Source organism: Bombina bombina, chromosome 1 (assembly GCF_027579735.1).
Source record: "Bombina bombina isolate aBomBom1 chromosome 1, aBomBom1.pri, whole genome shotgun sequence".
NCBI lineage: Eukaryota > Metazoa > Chordata > Amphibia > Anura > Bombinatoridae > Bombina > Bombina bombina.
The window spans coordinates 550,493,745-550,508,307 of NC_069499.1; the positions used below are offsets into that span (position 1 = coordinate 550,493,745).

A 14,563-nucleotide genomic window follows, 5' to 3' on the forward strand; every position below is an offset into this window, starting at 1 on the left:
AATTTACTTCTATCATACAGTTTTCTTGGTATCTTTTGTTGAAGTTGTATAGGGAGGTAAGCTTAGGAGCCTGCCCATGACTGGAGAACTATAACTAATGTTATCTATTTAATAGATGGCAGCACTGTTCCTTGCCATGTAGTCCTCCAGACACTTAACTATGTATCTCTTCAAAAAAAGAATACCATGGGAACAAAGCCAATTTCATAATAGAAGTAAATTGTAAAACCTTGTAAATTTGGTTTGCTTTATCTGAATTAGATTTTTTTTTGGGGTGGGGGTTCGTAACCTTTAATAACACACCACTCAGAAGACAGAAAACTCCATAAAACAGCTAACAGAAGCTTTTCTTTATTAATCACTTCTTGTAGGACACTTTACACATGCACATTTTTTATGACACCATTATATATATATATATATACACACACACACACTGTATATAAGCTTGCGTTGTTGGAAATATCAGTTTTGCAATAAAAGTTTACCATATAAAACATTTAAAGAACATCATTTCTTTTTTTATACAGAAACAGTACTGTTTTTTCGCTATATATTGCTATATTATTACAATAATATTACCAATGTAGAATTCATAGTATCTTACTATCTGAACAAGGACAATCGCATATGTTCTATAAACATAAATATTTGTACAATTACACATAGAAATTGAATGTTCAATGATCTTGTTCCATAGGTAAACATAATTAGACACATGTACTCTTATAAAAATCATCAAGTATACAAGGATATGGTTCAAGTGTTTCAGGTTATGAGTATCATTGGGTTTTTAGATATGCAATCACTCTACAATATCCACATCACACTGTTAATTTGTATTAATGTATTAGTATTTTTTTCCTTAAAAAATCTTTGTTACAATTCAAACCAACATAATGTAGTCATCCAGGTAGTATGTTACTATATAGTGTGTCTCAACTCCAGCTACTAAATACCTATAACAGACCAGATGAAAGATTTAGATGAGGAGCTAAAAATGATTATGTTCCAAATGTAAATACAGCCTAAATCGGTTATTTATGATTTACGTTTGAAAACAATTAACAGATGTCTTAGAACAAGGGTGTATGTCCCACTGTATTTACTTAAATAATTTTGTTCTAAGTGGCAGTATCTTGTTAAATTCCTGTATAAAATTCCCTTACAATAAAAGTTTGTTTTTCCCCTCAGTAATGTCAATTACTTATAGTTAGCATTTGCTTTTTCATGTGATAAACATGGCTACCATGGTTTCTGCAGTCACATGGTAACCCAACTTTAGCACAAGCCATTCTTTGGTGGTAACTTTTGTCATCTCTTTAACTAGTCTTTGGTTAAATCATTTTACAAGATTAATGTGATTTCCCCCACACTAAAACTACCAGTAAGATCTACTGAAAACACCATGAGCCAAGCTCTAGCGACTTTATTGTAGGTTTTGTAATAAAACCGTATATTCAGTTAAAATAAATCTAACATTAGTTGCAGTTAATATTTTTTTTTCCTGTGAAAAGTTACCTGTTAGTGATAACAGAATACCAGCTCTGCCACTATTTAAATAATGTAATCCATTAGAGTGTCAACTATATTGGGATAGCATTGTTCCTAGAAAGATTGTACACCTAAATCACATCCTGGTACTAGTATGAATCACTGTAGATGTTACAAATACATGGGGATGTAATAGTGACACCAACATTTACCACCTATTTTTAATGTTGCTTAACATTCTCATGTTTTCTGAAAACAGCATATCAAACCATGAAAAAATGTACAATGAGACTATTAATACATTTACAAAGTAAGTATTTACCTGTTAATGGCAGCTAAATGTACAGTATGTGAACTGTATGTGGTTGTGATCTCTACAGGAAAATATAACTCTCTCATTCACATAAAAAGGTGTATGTAAACACTAGGGAAGATAGTCTCTCTGTGAGAAACACTATAGTGGTTATGAGGTGATCACGGTTGCAAAGACAAAACACTTAAAGAACAAAACACAGAATGTCAATAGGGCAGGAGAATTCTTATGTGTTTGAAAATATGGGCATCACACTAGTACACAAATTGATCTTTAAAGATGTAATCGTACTTTATAGTAAGACAAGCATCAATTCCAATAAATATTGCACTTTTATAACTCTGTCTTATATCAGGCATTTTTCATAAGCATTTCACTATAAAGGGAAACTATAGTAATCCTAACTCATCATCTAACCATCAAAAAATATCACCATCCATCATCTTTTAAACATCTTAAAAGAGGAATCTACTGATTCAAAATCTTATCGATTATAAGCAAACACTGTGGCATTAGCCTGACTGAATCATAAGCAATGCTAGATGCAACACCTAAAAAGCGCCAAATGCCATGAAATTCCAGAAAAAAGGTGTTGCGGGAAATAAGATTTTAATATCACCTGTATTACCCAGCACCCTTGTTTTTTGCCTTGTGCGCATTACTAAAAAAAACAAGTTATCCTATTGCATATGGTAATTTATGTTTTTGTGTAATGGCTTATATTTCCTTTTTTTTAAAAAAATAAAAATCCACATGTGGTTTACTAAAAACTCAGAGAAGAGTGACATGGGAAAAAGGTACAAATTTATTATTAAATCATGTAAGAAATTTTGAAACATATATATAGAGTATGTATATATATATTATTTTTTTATTTTGTTTCCTACGCAAATGCAGCTTGCTCAGGGTATTAGTCATGCATACACTGAAAAAAGTTTTAAAATATATCAAGCATACATTATAGACATTTTACTCATTTATTTTCTTTTGTAAAGTGCATAATAGTGCAACATTCCAAAAACTTTAAATAGTATATACTAAATGTAAACTATTGGAAAAAAATATATTCTAATTTGTGTATTAAAATTTACAAATACATTCAATACCACTTTAATTTTGGATGGTCACTTGTTATTTGGCATATTTTTATATTTAAAATGAAAGAGTGCAAAAGTCTGCAAACAGCTTTAAAAAAGGCTAAGAAATTACTCACAAGAAGAATAGGAATGGCTAAAAGGGAGGAGAATTCACATTTTTATGTAAAAATAAAGTTTATTTTTATCAGTGTAGAACCTGAATCTTTTATTCCCCCAATGCTGTCGGATGAGCGTGTATATACAAAGCATTGTACAAGTATGTATTTGCATAGACCCTCCCCCTGCTCACATGCAAGCAGAGCTTGTCAATCATCCATGACTCAAGCACACTCTTTCCATTTGTAATAATAGTTAATTGTGCTTACCTTCTTAGTGACCTCTAGAGGCTTGGGACACTAGCTATAACATATAACATTTTGGGGCCCATTTATCAAGCTCTGGATGGAGCTTGAGGGCCCGTGTTTCTGGCGAGCATGCAGGCCAGTTATGAAGCAGCGGTCTAAAGACCGCTGCTCCATAACCTGTCCGCCTGCTCTGTGCAGGCGGACAGACATCTCTGCAATTCAACCCAATTGAGTACGATCGGGTTGATTGACACCCCCTGCCGGCGGCCAATTGGTCGCGAATCTGCAGGGGGCGGCGTTGCACTCACAAGAGCTGCTGGTGCATTGCTGAATACAGAGAGCGTATTGCTCTCCGCATTCAGCGAGGTCTGTCAGACCTGATCTGCACTGTTGGATCAGGTCCGACAGACCTTTGTTAAATAGGCTTTTCCTTCTATCCTCTCCTCCTATATCAGAATGATTTTGTACAATTACCAAATGCTCATTTAGGCTAGATAATAAAAGGATCATCCTATTTTGGCTCAAAAGTCTCACAATCTGTGCGTCTGGGGACATTTTAAACAAAAGTGGCCTGACCCTCTCTGTACCAACGAGTGGTGATGTTCATTCCATAGGAAACAATAGGGACTGCTGCCTGATCAAAAATCCGCACACATTACCAGTGAACTTGATCTCGGCAGCGGGGAGGAGGAGTGTATTCAGAGCATGTTTACACAACATAGGATGTGCAGTCACTAAAACTAAAAATAGTTTCTGTGTAGTAACAATTAGCAAAATACAAATGTAAACTAAGTTTCACTGTACATTCAGTAGATTTCTTATAATTGAAAATCTTGCCATAAAATGGCTGTGGAAACCGGTATGTGTAAAAAGATGCCTCAAGATGCAGGATATTCCTATTAAACTTAGAAACTCCTAGCAATGTTTCCCCATTAAAATACTGGTTACTCCCATGGAATGCCCATGAACCGCCTATATATTTGCTATGTATGAGATCACCATTGTTAACAAAGAGTGAAAAAAAAACCTAATAAGAAACCTATCAGAGCTGTGGGATTGTGGATATATTATACATGGGTATACAATTTCTTATATGTTTGTATTATACTGTGAAATTCTATAATATATAGTAAGATTATTTTCGTTAAATAATCGTATTTTAACTTTTAGCGTTCTCTTTTCTTATTAGGAAGGACATTTTTTTTATGGCATATTAATATCTCATAGAAGACAGTAGCTGCAGTTTTTTTTTTTTACTAAACCGTGTCTTTTCAGATTTGTGCCGTGTTTTTTGGAATTGATGACTTTTTTAATATTGTATTTGTTATAGCCACTTTTAGTTTTATTGTACTGAATGTGTTTTAAGTCTAATTAACTGCGACTACACCGTAACAAACGTGAAATTTATATAGAACACATTTGCTACAGAGCGGTCGCAATATTAGAAGTTTAGCAGTGCAAAGCTGAAAAAACGCACTTTAGTAAAACAAAAAAAGCTACTGTCTTCTGTGGGATATTACTATCCCATACATGAATATTCTTCCAAAAAAGAAAAGAACACACCAAAAGTTAAAAACAGATTTATTCAAATAACAAACAGACTTTAATGACATCATATATTATTTTACCGTATATTACCTATACATAGCACAGTGTATACACATGTACAATGTACCCACAATCCTCCAGCTCCTAGGTTTATCATTCATATCCTAGTTCTGCTATTGTATGGAATGCAAGAGGTTTAGTTTACACATGTATTTTCAATAAATACTGTATCATTTACATTACATGATAATACCTTTAATGCCGATGGCAAGGCTGCTTTTAAAATCCCCCAGTGTCAGAGAAGCAAGCCCACAGAAAAGTATAGTAAATTGCCTGTTGGAGAGCTTGCCTTCAGACACTGATTTCAGCCCTGTATAATATTTCACAGCCAATCTAGTTTGCAAAACTGATCCCTTTTTCAAATATCACTATTATCATGATGCTTTTAACATATCCAACAGACATCGTTGAATGACGACAGCATACGCTGTCGGCATTTAACATGGCACAAGCAATTCTAGTGAACTGCTTGTGCAATGCTGCCCCCTGCAGATTCGCAGCCAATCGGCCGCTAGCAGGGGGTGTCAATCAACATCGTATAGGATTGGGCGGATTGATGTCGGCAGCCTAAGAGGCAGCGGATCAGTTAAGGAGCAGCGGTCTTAAGACTGCTGCTTCATAACTGATGTTTATGGGGCATCAGGGGCCATTTGGCCCTTGATAAATCGGCCCCAAAGTCTCTATTATTTGCTGTTGTTCTCCCTGATGTGTATTAGGTAAAAATCTAATTTAGTGATAAAAGAAACAAAAACATAATTTATGCTTACCAGATAAATTCCTTTCCTTCCGGATAGGGAGAGTCCACGGCTTCATTCCATACTGTTGGGAAATATAACACCTGGCCACCAGGAGGAGGCAAAAACACCCCAGCCAAAGGCTCAAATATCCCACCCACTTCCTCATTACCCCAGTCATTCTGCCGAGGGAACAAGGAAAGTAGGAGAAACATCAAAATATAAATGGTGCCAGAAGAATAAGATAAATATTAGCGAGCCGCCCCTTAGACAAGAAAAAACGGCCGTGGACTCCCCCTATCCAGAAGGAAAGGAATTTATCTGGTAAGCATAAATGATGTTTTCCTTCCTAAGATAGGGAGAGTCCACAGCTTCATTCCTTACTGTTGGGAAAACTATACCCAAGCTCTAGAGGACACTGAATGAATAACGGGAGGGAGCAAAAAAGAAGAGGCGGATCCTATTCTGAGGGCACCACAGCCTGCAAAACTTTTCTCCCGAAAACATCAAACTTGTAAAATTTAGAAAAAGTATGTAAGGAGGACCAGGTTGCCGCCTTAAAAATCTGATCCATAGAAGCCTCTTTCTTAAAGGCCCAGGAGGAAGCCACTGCTCTGGTATAATGAGCCGTTATCCTGTCAGGAGGCTGATGTCCTGCTGTCTCGTAAGCTAAGCAGATTACACTCCTCAACCAGAAAGATAGGGAAGTAGTAGTAGCCTACTGCCCCTTACACTTCCCAAAATAGACAACAAATAAGGAGGAAGATTGTCTATACTCCTTGGTAGCCTGAAGATAAAACTTCGAGGCCCGAACCACATCCAAATTGTGAAGCAACCGTTCCTTCGAAGAAGAAGGATTAGGACACAAGGAAGGCATAACAATCTCTTGATTGATGATGCGGTCTGACATCACCTTAGGTAGAAAACCTAATTTATTGCGTCAAACTGCCTTATCTGCATGAAAAAACAGATAAGGGGGCTCACTTTGCAAAGCAGAAATCTCAGAAACTTTGCGCACAGAGGCTATAGCCAACAAAAAGATAACCTTCCAAGATAACAATTTAATGTCAACAGAAAGCATAGGCTCAAACGGAGCCTGTTGCAAAACACGAAGAATAAGATTCAGGCTCCAAGGTGGAGCCCCAGATCTAAACACAGGTCTGATCCTAATCAGAGCATTAACAAAGGACTGCACATCTGAAAGCTTGGTCAGTGTCTTGTGCAGTAAAACCGAAAGGGCCGAAATCTGTCCCCTCAGGGAACTAGCTGACAGACCCTTCTCCAGTTGATCCTGGAGAAAAGATAGTATTCTGGCAACCTTAACCCTATAGAAAAAGGAAAGTTTATATGGTATATCCCTAGATATATATGAAAATTGCTCCCCGTTCCTGTGTCCGGGTCTTATGGAGTAAACAGACTTGCCCCTGTAATGGCGTGTTCAAACTGTGCCACCAAATACATCTTGTAATCCTCCGGTACTCCCGTACTGCCTGAGTCTGCTGTCAGAGGTTTATTCGCTTCGACATGCGGAGAATCTGTAACCCATACAGGCTGAGAAATTACTCAGCAAAACATCCACTGCTACCTCCGGGTCGTTACCTTTATCCTCAATTCGGCCAGCAGAATAGTTTTATCTTCATATCCAGCGAGACTACCTTTTTCTTTTTGAACCTTAACCCTGTGCCAGGAAAAAACATGCTCTTCATACCAATATAAGTAGGTCCTCCACACTTTATGGTAGATGCGCCTCGTAACTGGAGCTTGAATAAGAGTATCAATAACACTCTCAGAGAAACCCCTCTTGGCTAACACTAAGTGTTCAATCTCCACGCAGTCAGCCTCAGAGAATCTAGATTTTGATGAACACATTGACCCTGTTTTAGCATCAGATCCCTGCAACAAGGTAATTTCCATGGTGGATATAAGGACATCCCCACCAGATCCGCAAACCATGTCCTTCACGGCCACAAAGGAGCAATCAGGATCACTGATGCCCGCTCCTGTTTGATGCGGGCCACTACACGAGGAAGAAACTTTAACTGAGGAAAGAGATATATGAGTTTGAACCTCCAGGGCACTGCTAGTGCATCTATAAGATCCGCTTGAGGATCCCTCGACCTAGACCCTTACCTGGGCAATTTGGCATTGAGACGGGAGGCCATGCGATCTATCTCCGGCATCCCCCACTCTCTGCATATCTCTGCAAAAACCTCGGAATGGAGAGACCATTCTCCTGGGTGAAAGGATTGCCTGCTGAGAAAATCCGCTTCCCAGTTGTCCACACCCAGAATGTGGATCGCTGACAGTGAACAGCAGTGGGTCTCCGCCCACTCAAGTATCCGAGATACTTCCTTCATTGCCAGGGAACTTCTTGTTATTATTATTATTATCAGGTATTTGTAGAGCGCCAACAGATTCCGCAGCGCTTGTTCCCCCCTGATGGTTGATGTAGGCAACTGAGGTTATGTTGTCTGATTGGAATATGATAAAATAGGACGAACCCAGAAGGGACCAAGCCTTCAAGGAGTTGAAGATTGCCCATAGTTCCAATATATTGATCGGAAGGGAGAACTACCCCAAACAGCTCCCCATCCAAATAGACTTGCGTCCGTAGTCACAATCTCCCATGATGGTCTTAAGAAGCATGTCCCTCGGGACAGATGATCTGGACAGAGCCACCAAGAGAGCGATTCTAATACAATCTGTTCGGACCAATCTGAATTATCGTCGTTCCACTATCTCAGCATTCATAGCTGTAGAGGCCTGAGATGGATTCTGGCGAGAGGGATGATGTCCATGCAGGACACCATAAGACCAATCACCTCCATACACTGAGCCACAGAGGGACTCAAGGAGCTCCGGAGGGCAAGCCAAGCCAAAGTTAGATTACAATGTCTCTGGTCTGTTAGAAATATCCTCATGGATATGGAGTCTATGATAGTACCCAGGAATTCCACCCTGGTATTTGGGATAAAAGAACCCTTTTCCAAGTTTATTTTCCATCCATGTGATCGAAGAATGAGAAGAGACTCAGAGTGTTCTTCTGCAAGACTAAAGAATGGTGCCTGCATCAGAATATCGTCCAAGTATGGTGCTACTGCGATCTCTTGGGTTCCTGCAATGGCTAGAAGGGCCCCCAGAACCTTCGTAAAGATTCTTGGAGCAGTAGCTAGACCAATTGGAAGTGCAATGAACAGGAAGTGCTGATCCAGGAAAGCAAACCTCAGAAACTGAAAATGTTCCCTGTGTATTGGAACATGAAGTTATGCATCCTTGAGATCTATGGTGGTCATAAACTGTCCTTTCTGAACTAGAGAAAGAATGGACTGTACCGTCTCCATCTTGAAAGAAGGAACACTGAGAAACTTGTTTAAGCACTTTAGGTCCAGAATCGGGTGGAAAGTTCCCTCCTTCTTTGGGACCACGAAAAGGTTTGAATAAAACCCCAAACCTCTTTCTTTGATAGGCACCGGGACAATAACTTCTAAGGAGTATAGATTCTGAATGCACCCTAGAAAAGCATCTCTCTTTTTTGGTCTGGTAGACAGGTTCGAGAGTAAGAATCTGCCCTTGGGCGGATGAGATTTGAAACCTATCTTGTATCCCAGAGATATCACCTCCAGGACCCACAGACCCTGCACGTCTTGGAACCAAGCATCTGAAAAAAGAGACAGTCTGCCCCTTACACAATCTGATCCCAGATCGGGGCCGCCCTTCATGCCGATTTGTTTTCAGCGGGCTTCTTATTCTGCATGGATTTATTCCAGGACCGAGCAGGCTTCCAAGTACTCTTGTGTTGCTCAGGCTTGGAGGAGGATTGTTGTCATTGGGATTTGTCAGAACGAAAGGAATGAAATTAGGATATTGTCGCCCCTTAGACTGGTTCTTCTTATCTTGCGGTAGGAAGGCACCCTTGCTTCCGGTAACCATAGAAATAATGGAGTCCAAGCCTGGACCAATAAAATCTTTCCCTTGAAGGGAAGAGAAAGGAGTCTGGACTTCGCATCACAGATAAAGGAATTAGCAAGTCTCAGAGTTATAATTCTGTCTTGAATATCCTCGAGGGGAGACTCCACCTCAATGAGTTCCGACAAGGAGTCTCACCAGTAGGTAGCCGGTCCGGAAACCGCGGAAACTGCAGCCGCCAGTTAAAACAAAAAAAAAACGTATGTTGAAACATCTTTCTCAGAAAGGTTTCCATTTTCTTATCTATCGGCTCTCTGGACTAAGAACTATCCTCAAGAGGTAAAGTAGTATGTTTAGCAAGTGTAGAGATAGCACCATCCACATTAGGAATGGAGCCCCACAAATCCAGTTGAGAGTCTGGGACTGTGAACAACGTTTTAAAAGTAGACGAGGGGAAAAGGAAGAACCAATTCTCTCTCATTCGCACCATTTTAACCGGCACAGGAAAAGCAAAGGAACTTTCCTGTCTTCGTAAACTCTGTCTAATTTAGGTAACATAGGTTCTTCAGGCAGTGCGGCCTCTGGAACCTCTAACGTAGACAGAACTCCTTTAATAAAAAAACGCAAGTGCTCAATTTTAAATCTAAAGGACGGTTCCTCTGCAGCAGGAGGCTTAGATGCTAAGGACTCCGAACCAGAAAGTTCACCCTCTGAAGCTACAGAGGTTAACTGGGACATAATAGCTAAATCCAATAAATATTTAGATGACTCCGGGATAGGAGAGCTATGTTTAACCTTTCTATTGCGTTTGTTAGAGCAAGGTAATGCACTGAGAGCCGCAGACACCGCCGTTTGTAACTGAAGAAGGCCCCCCTTCGGATGGAGGATTAGATGTGCTACGGGGAACTGCATGTGGAGTGGATAATGTAGCAAGGGTAGTAATCTCACAGGACGCCAAGTCCTGAGAGATAGAAGGCTCAGAGGGACTGAGAGCTCTAGCAGGCTTGTCTCCCTCCTTAGACTTTATAACAGTGTTAAGGCATGTGGAACATAATTGAGTGGGCGGAAAAACCACGGCCTTCTCACAATATAAACAGGTATGATTTAGTATAGGAGTACCTTCTAACATGACCGAGTCCTCCATAGCTCAGGTTTTTTATATATGCTCCCCATGGCTGGGGCACTCACCCCCTCCTAGACCCAGACAGTTAACACAGGAACTCTCTCCTCAGGTTCAATTCTCAGGCGGAATAGAGGGAATGAACATAGATGTTATTACAAGTACAGCAAGTAATAGGAGCTGTGCAACACTTTCAAAAACAAAGGTGAAACTTAAAAGTGAAACCTGTTTTTTCCAGCCAAAAAACACACAGTCTATCAGCCCAGGAAGAAATCACACAAAGCAGCATGTAAATAAATAATACACTGATTAATTTACCCCAACTGTTCAATAAACCCCCTTCAGAGGATATTAACCCTAAATCCTATCAAGGTATAAAGGAGCCACACTGTGACCCTGTTATAGTGTTTTTATGTGTAAAAATTGAAACAATCTTACCTCCAAGATCCATGCTGTGGAACAGAACACAGCTTCTCAAGTGTGACATTAGTTTAGCAGCGCTCCTGACATAGACTTGAGTGAGAGAAAGCAGGCAGTGAAACTCGTCAACACTGATTGCTTAGGAGCTGTTAGCAGTAATCTGGATGGTTTCGCAGAAAAACTTTCCCTGCATCTCTAGACTCTAACTTTCATCAATACTCTAACTGAGAGGTTGACATGACTACTTAAAACTCCAGTCCTATCTTGAAGGGCAGATCTTTTTCAGGACTCTCTGAATCTTCTGACACTTCTCTGCCACCTCCTATGACGAAAGGCAAAGAATGTCTGGGGTAATGAGGAAGTGGGTGGGATATTTAAGCCTTTGGCTGGGTTGTCTTTGCCTCCTCCTGGTGGCCAGGTGTTGTATTTCCCAACAGTAAGGAATGAAGCCGTGAACTCTCTCCCTATCTTAGGAAGGAAAATGCATTTTCCATTTTCAATAATAACCTCTCTTAAAGCTTCTTCCTACTGAATCTTAAAGCGACAATATATTCAATTTTTCTCTATGTTCCATCTAAAAAAGAATACATTGAAATGTATTTTATCCTTTTGTTAATGGATGTTCCTGTGCTGAATACATCCTATTTTTCTTACCAGGCTTTGGGAGGTATGTTCCTGCACACCTATAAAGCTATTGGAGTTATCATTATCTATCAATAAAACAACTGATACTTAAGTATCAGTTGTGCTAAAACATAGTTCTTGTTTCAGTTTTAGTTGAAGCAGTTTTTTAGTTAACCTTTATTTCATGGAATTATAATTTTAAATCTTTTATTACTACTCTTTCACATTCTCAGTAGAGATGTGTTAAGTACAATGACCATTTAGGGTTGGACTATAACTAATTTAACAAAACAATATCCAAAATAGGGGATTAATATAAACTATTGGAAAAAATATAGGTAAAGACATTCAGTAAAGTCTGGCTCATCTAAACAAACTGGTTAATATATATGTTTATATTCAGAATAAAAATGTGTACAATTCAAATACTATTGCATTTGTCTAGGATACACAAGTCTTGAGATCCGAAAAGTCTTTGGCTGAAGAAATAAATACTCAAAATATATTTGAGATAAATACAGGGAGTTATAAAAGAAACTTTATCCTGAGGAACTCATTAATGCCGATATGTTAAGCCATAAGATTAAAGGAAGATTCAGCACAGTAATACATAGTAAAACTCAGAACAAACAGGATATAATGGCGAATTCAGTACATAACTTTAAAATGAGGTTACATTCATATTTTATATAAAAATAGTTGCTTTTTAAGTTATTCCAACATGATTTTTACACTCTAGATTCACATTGTGAGGTAGATAATTTGTGTGGAAAAGGATCTTGGGGTACAGGGAATATAAGCTTTTTTGTTAAGGTGTAAGCTGGTTGTGGCATCTGTTTCCTCCCTTCTTTTGGGTCTTCCATTCGACTCACATCCTTGTTGACTTTTGTAAGAATAGATAAAATATCTTCTTGGCTGTAAATAAATAGTCAGGTGTTAAAATAAGAGAGAAACTATTTTAGAAAACATAATCTAGTTTAAGACAGATTCAATGTTATTAATGCCTCTGCTATACAATATGTTATAAAATGTGTTAGTATATTACTGGGTTGATAAAAACAAATTAAAAATCATATTATAACAATAATATTAACAATAAACAAATATTCAAAAATGTTATATGAACAATTCTTTAACAACATCCATACGTAATCATTGTTATGCACAGACAGAAATCAATAAATATATCATTGGTATTTATTCAGACTGTCAGAAGTGAGTAAGTTACAGAGACTTAAGTGTTTGGCAAAGGGAAATAAATTTAATAATGACTGGCTAGCAAATGAAAAAACAAAATATATATGTTTTTCCTCAGGGTGGTGAGAGTCCAAGAAATCTTCACATGTGAGCTATTCATTCCCTGTCCTCCAGGAGGCAGCAACTCAAACTACACACTCCAGAGATGTAAACCTCCCTTCTATCACTCTCCTACCACAGGAAAGAGCCAAAGCTGGGCAAATAATGCAAAGGCCTGCCACCAGCTGTATTAAAACAAAGCGTGGGGCTTGTGGACTCTCACCATCCTTAATTAATCAAGTAACCATACATTTTATTTTCCTTCAAAAGATGGCTAGAGTCCATCACATGTGGGCTCCTACACCCAAGAAGTGAAGTCCATGAGACCAACAGAAACAGGGCGGGACTAATACAGGTAGGCAGGTTGTTACTGATCAGAGATTACAGCCCGCAGGATGTTCCTGACAAAAGCTGCCTCAGCTAAGGTGTACATGTCAAAGTGATAGAATTCAGAAAAGGTAATCCAAGCAGCTGCCTTGCAAATTTGTTCAGTAGAAGCGTCATTATAAAAGGCCTAAGAAGTGGCCACTGCTCTAGCAGAATAAACAGTAATCCTCTCAGTGGTAGATTTCCCTGCAACACAATATGCCTTCTAGTTAGCTGTCAAAGTAGTGGCACTGGACTTCTGACCCATCCAAGGGCCAGAAAAATTAACAAATAAAGGTGAAGAAAGTCTAAAAGACTTGGTAGCGTACACAAAGAATTTAAAAAAACAAACTCCATGAAGGTTGTGAAGAAGATGTTTCTTGAGAATTCTTATGAACTGGAAAGAAGAAAAGAACAACATTTCCTGGTTAATAGTTTCTGAAGTAACCACCTTGGGTAGGAACCCATAATTTGTTTGCAAAACTGCCTTATCCTGATATCTTAAAGGGGAGAGGATTAAAGGACAAATCTGAAACTTCAGACAATCTTCTAGCCAATGAAATAACTAACAGGAAAAAAAGCTTCCAGGATAGCAACTGCAGGTCTATATTATGCATATACTAAAAAGAAGGTTTTTGAAGAAGTCTAAGAAACATATTGAGACTCCAAGGAGGAGCAGCTGGATGAATGATCAGCCTCTGGCAAATCAGACCGTGAACAAAGGTCTGAATATGAAGAATCTTCTCAATCTTCATATGATATAAAATAGATAAAACAGAGATTTTACCTTTTAGAGAACTAGCAGACAAACACTCTGGGAATCTAAAAGGAGTTCCACTGGTACCCTCTAGGTGCACACCAAGCCAAATAAGTCTTCCAAACCTTGTAATTGATGTGTTTAGTTGCAATTTTTCGAGGCTGAATTATAATGTCTTGGTAGCATAAAGGTATCAGACAACCTTTTGTTTGCTAAAATCAGGCATTCAAACTGCATGCCATCAAAGGCAGCGTCCAAAGGTCCTGAAAAAAAAGAGCCCTTGCGACAGAAAGTCCTATCTAGGAGGAAGACATCATAGTGGGCAAAAGGGCATCTGCACTAGGTCCACATACCAAGTTCTATAAAGCCAAGCTGAAGCAATCAGAATGATTGATATATGTACATCAGCCTGAAGTAGCGCAGAACCACTAAGGCAGGGCTTGACAAATTTGTTCGAAATCTAAAACCAGCTCAAAAATTTAGG

General features: G+C 38.8%; 1 protein-coding gene across 1 annotated transcript in view; it reads right to left on the reverse strand.

Moving 5' to 3' along the window:
• Window positions 1–322: 322 nt before the first annotated feature.
• Window positions 323–14,563, reverse strand: part of LOC128645606 (caspase-10) — a 212,994-nt gene continuing 198,753 nt past the window's right edge. The window contains exon 11 of the mRNA XM_053698702.1: window positions 323–12,575. Coding sequence (XP_053554677.1) covers window positions 12,389–12,575 — 187 coding nt within the window. The 3' untranslated portion in view covers window positions 323–12,388. The remainder of the gene's footprint in view (window positions 12,576–14,563) is intronic.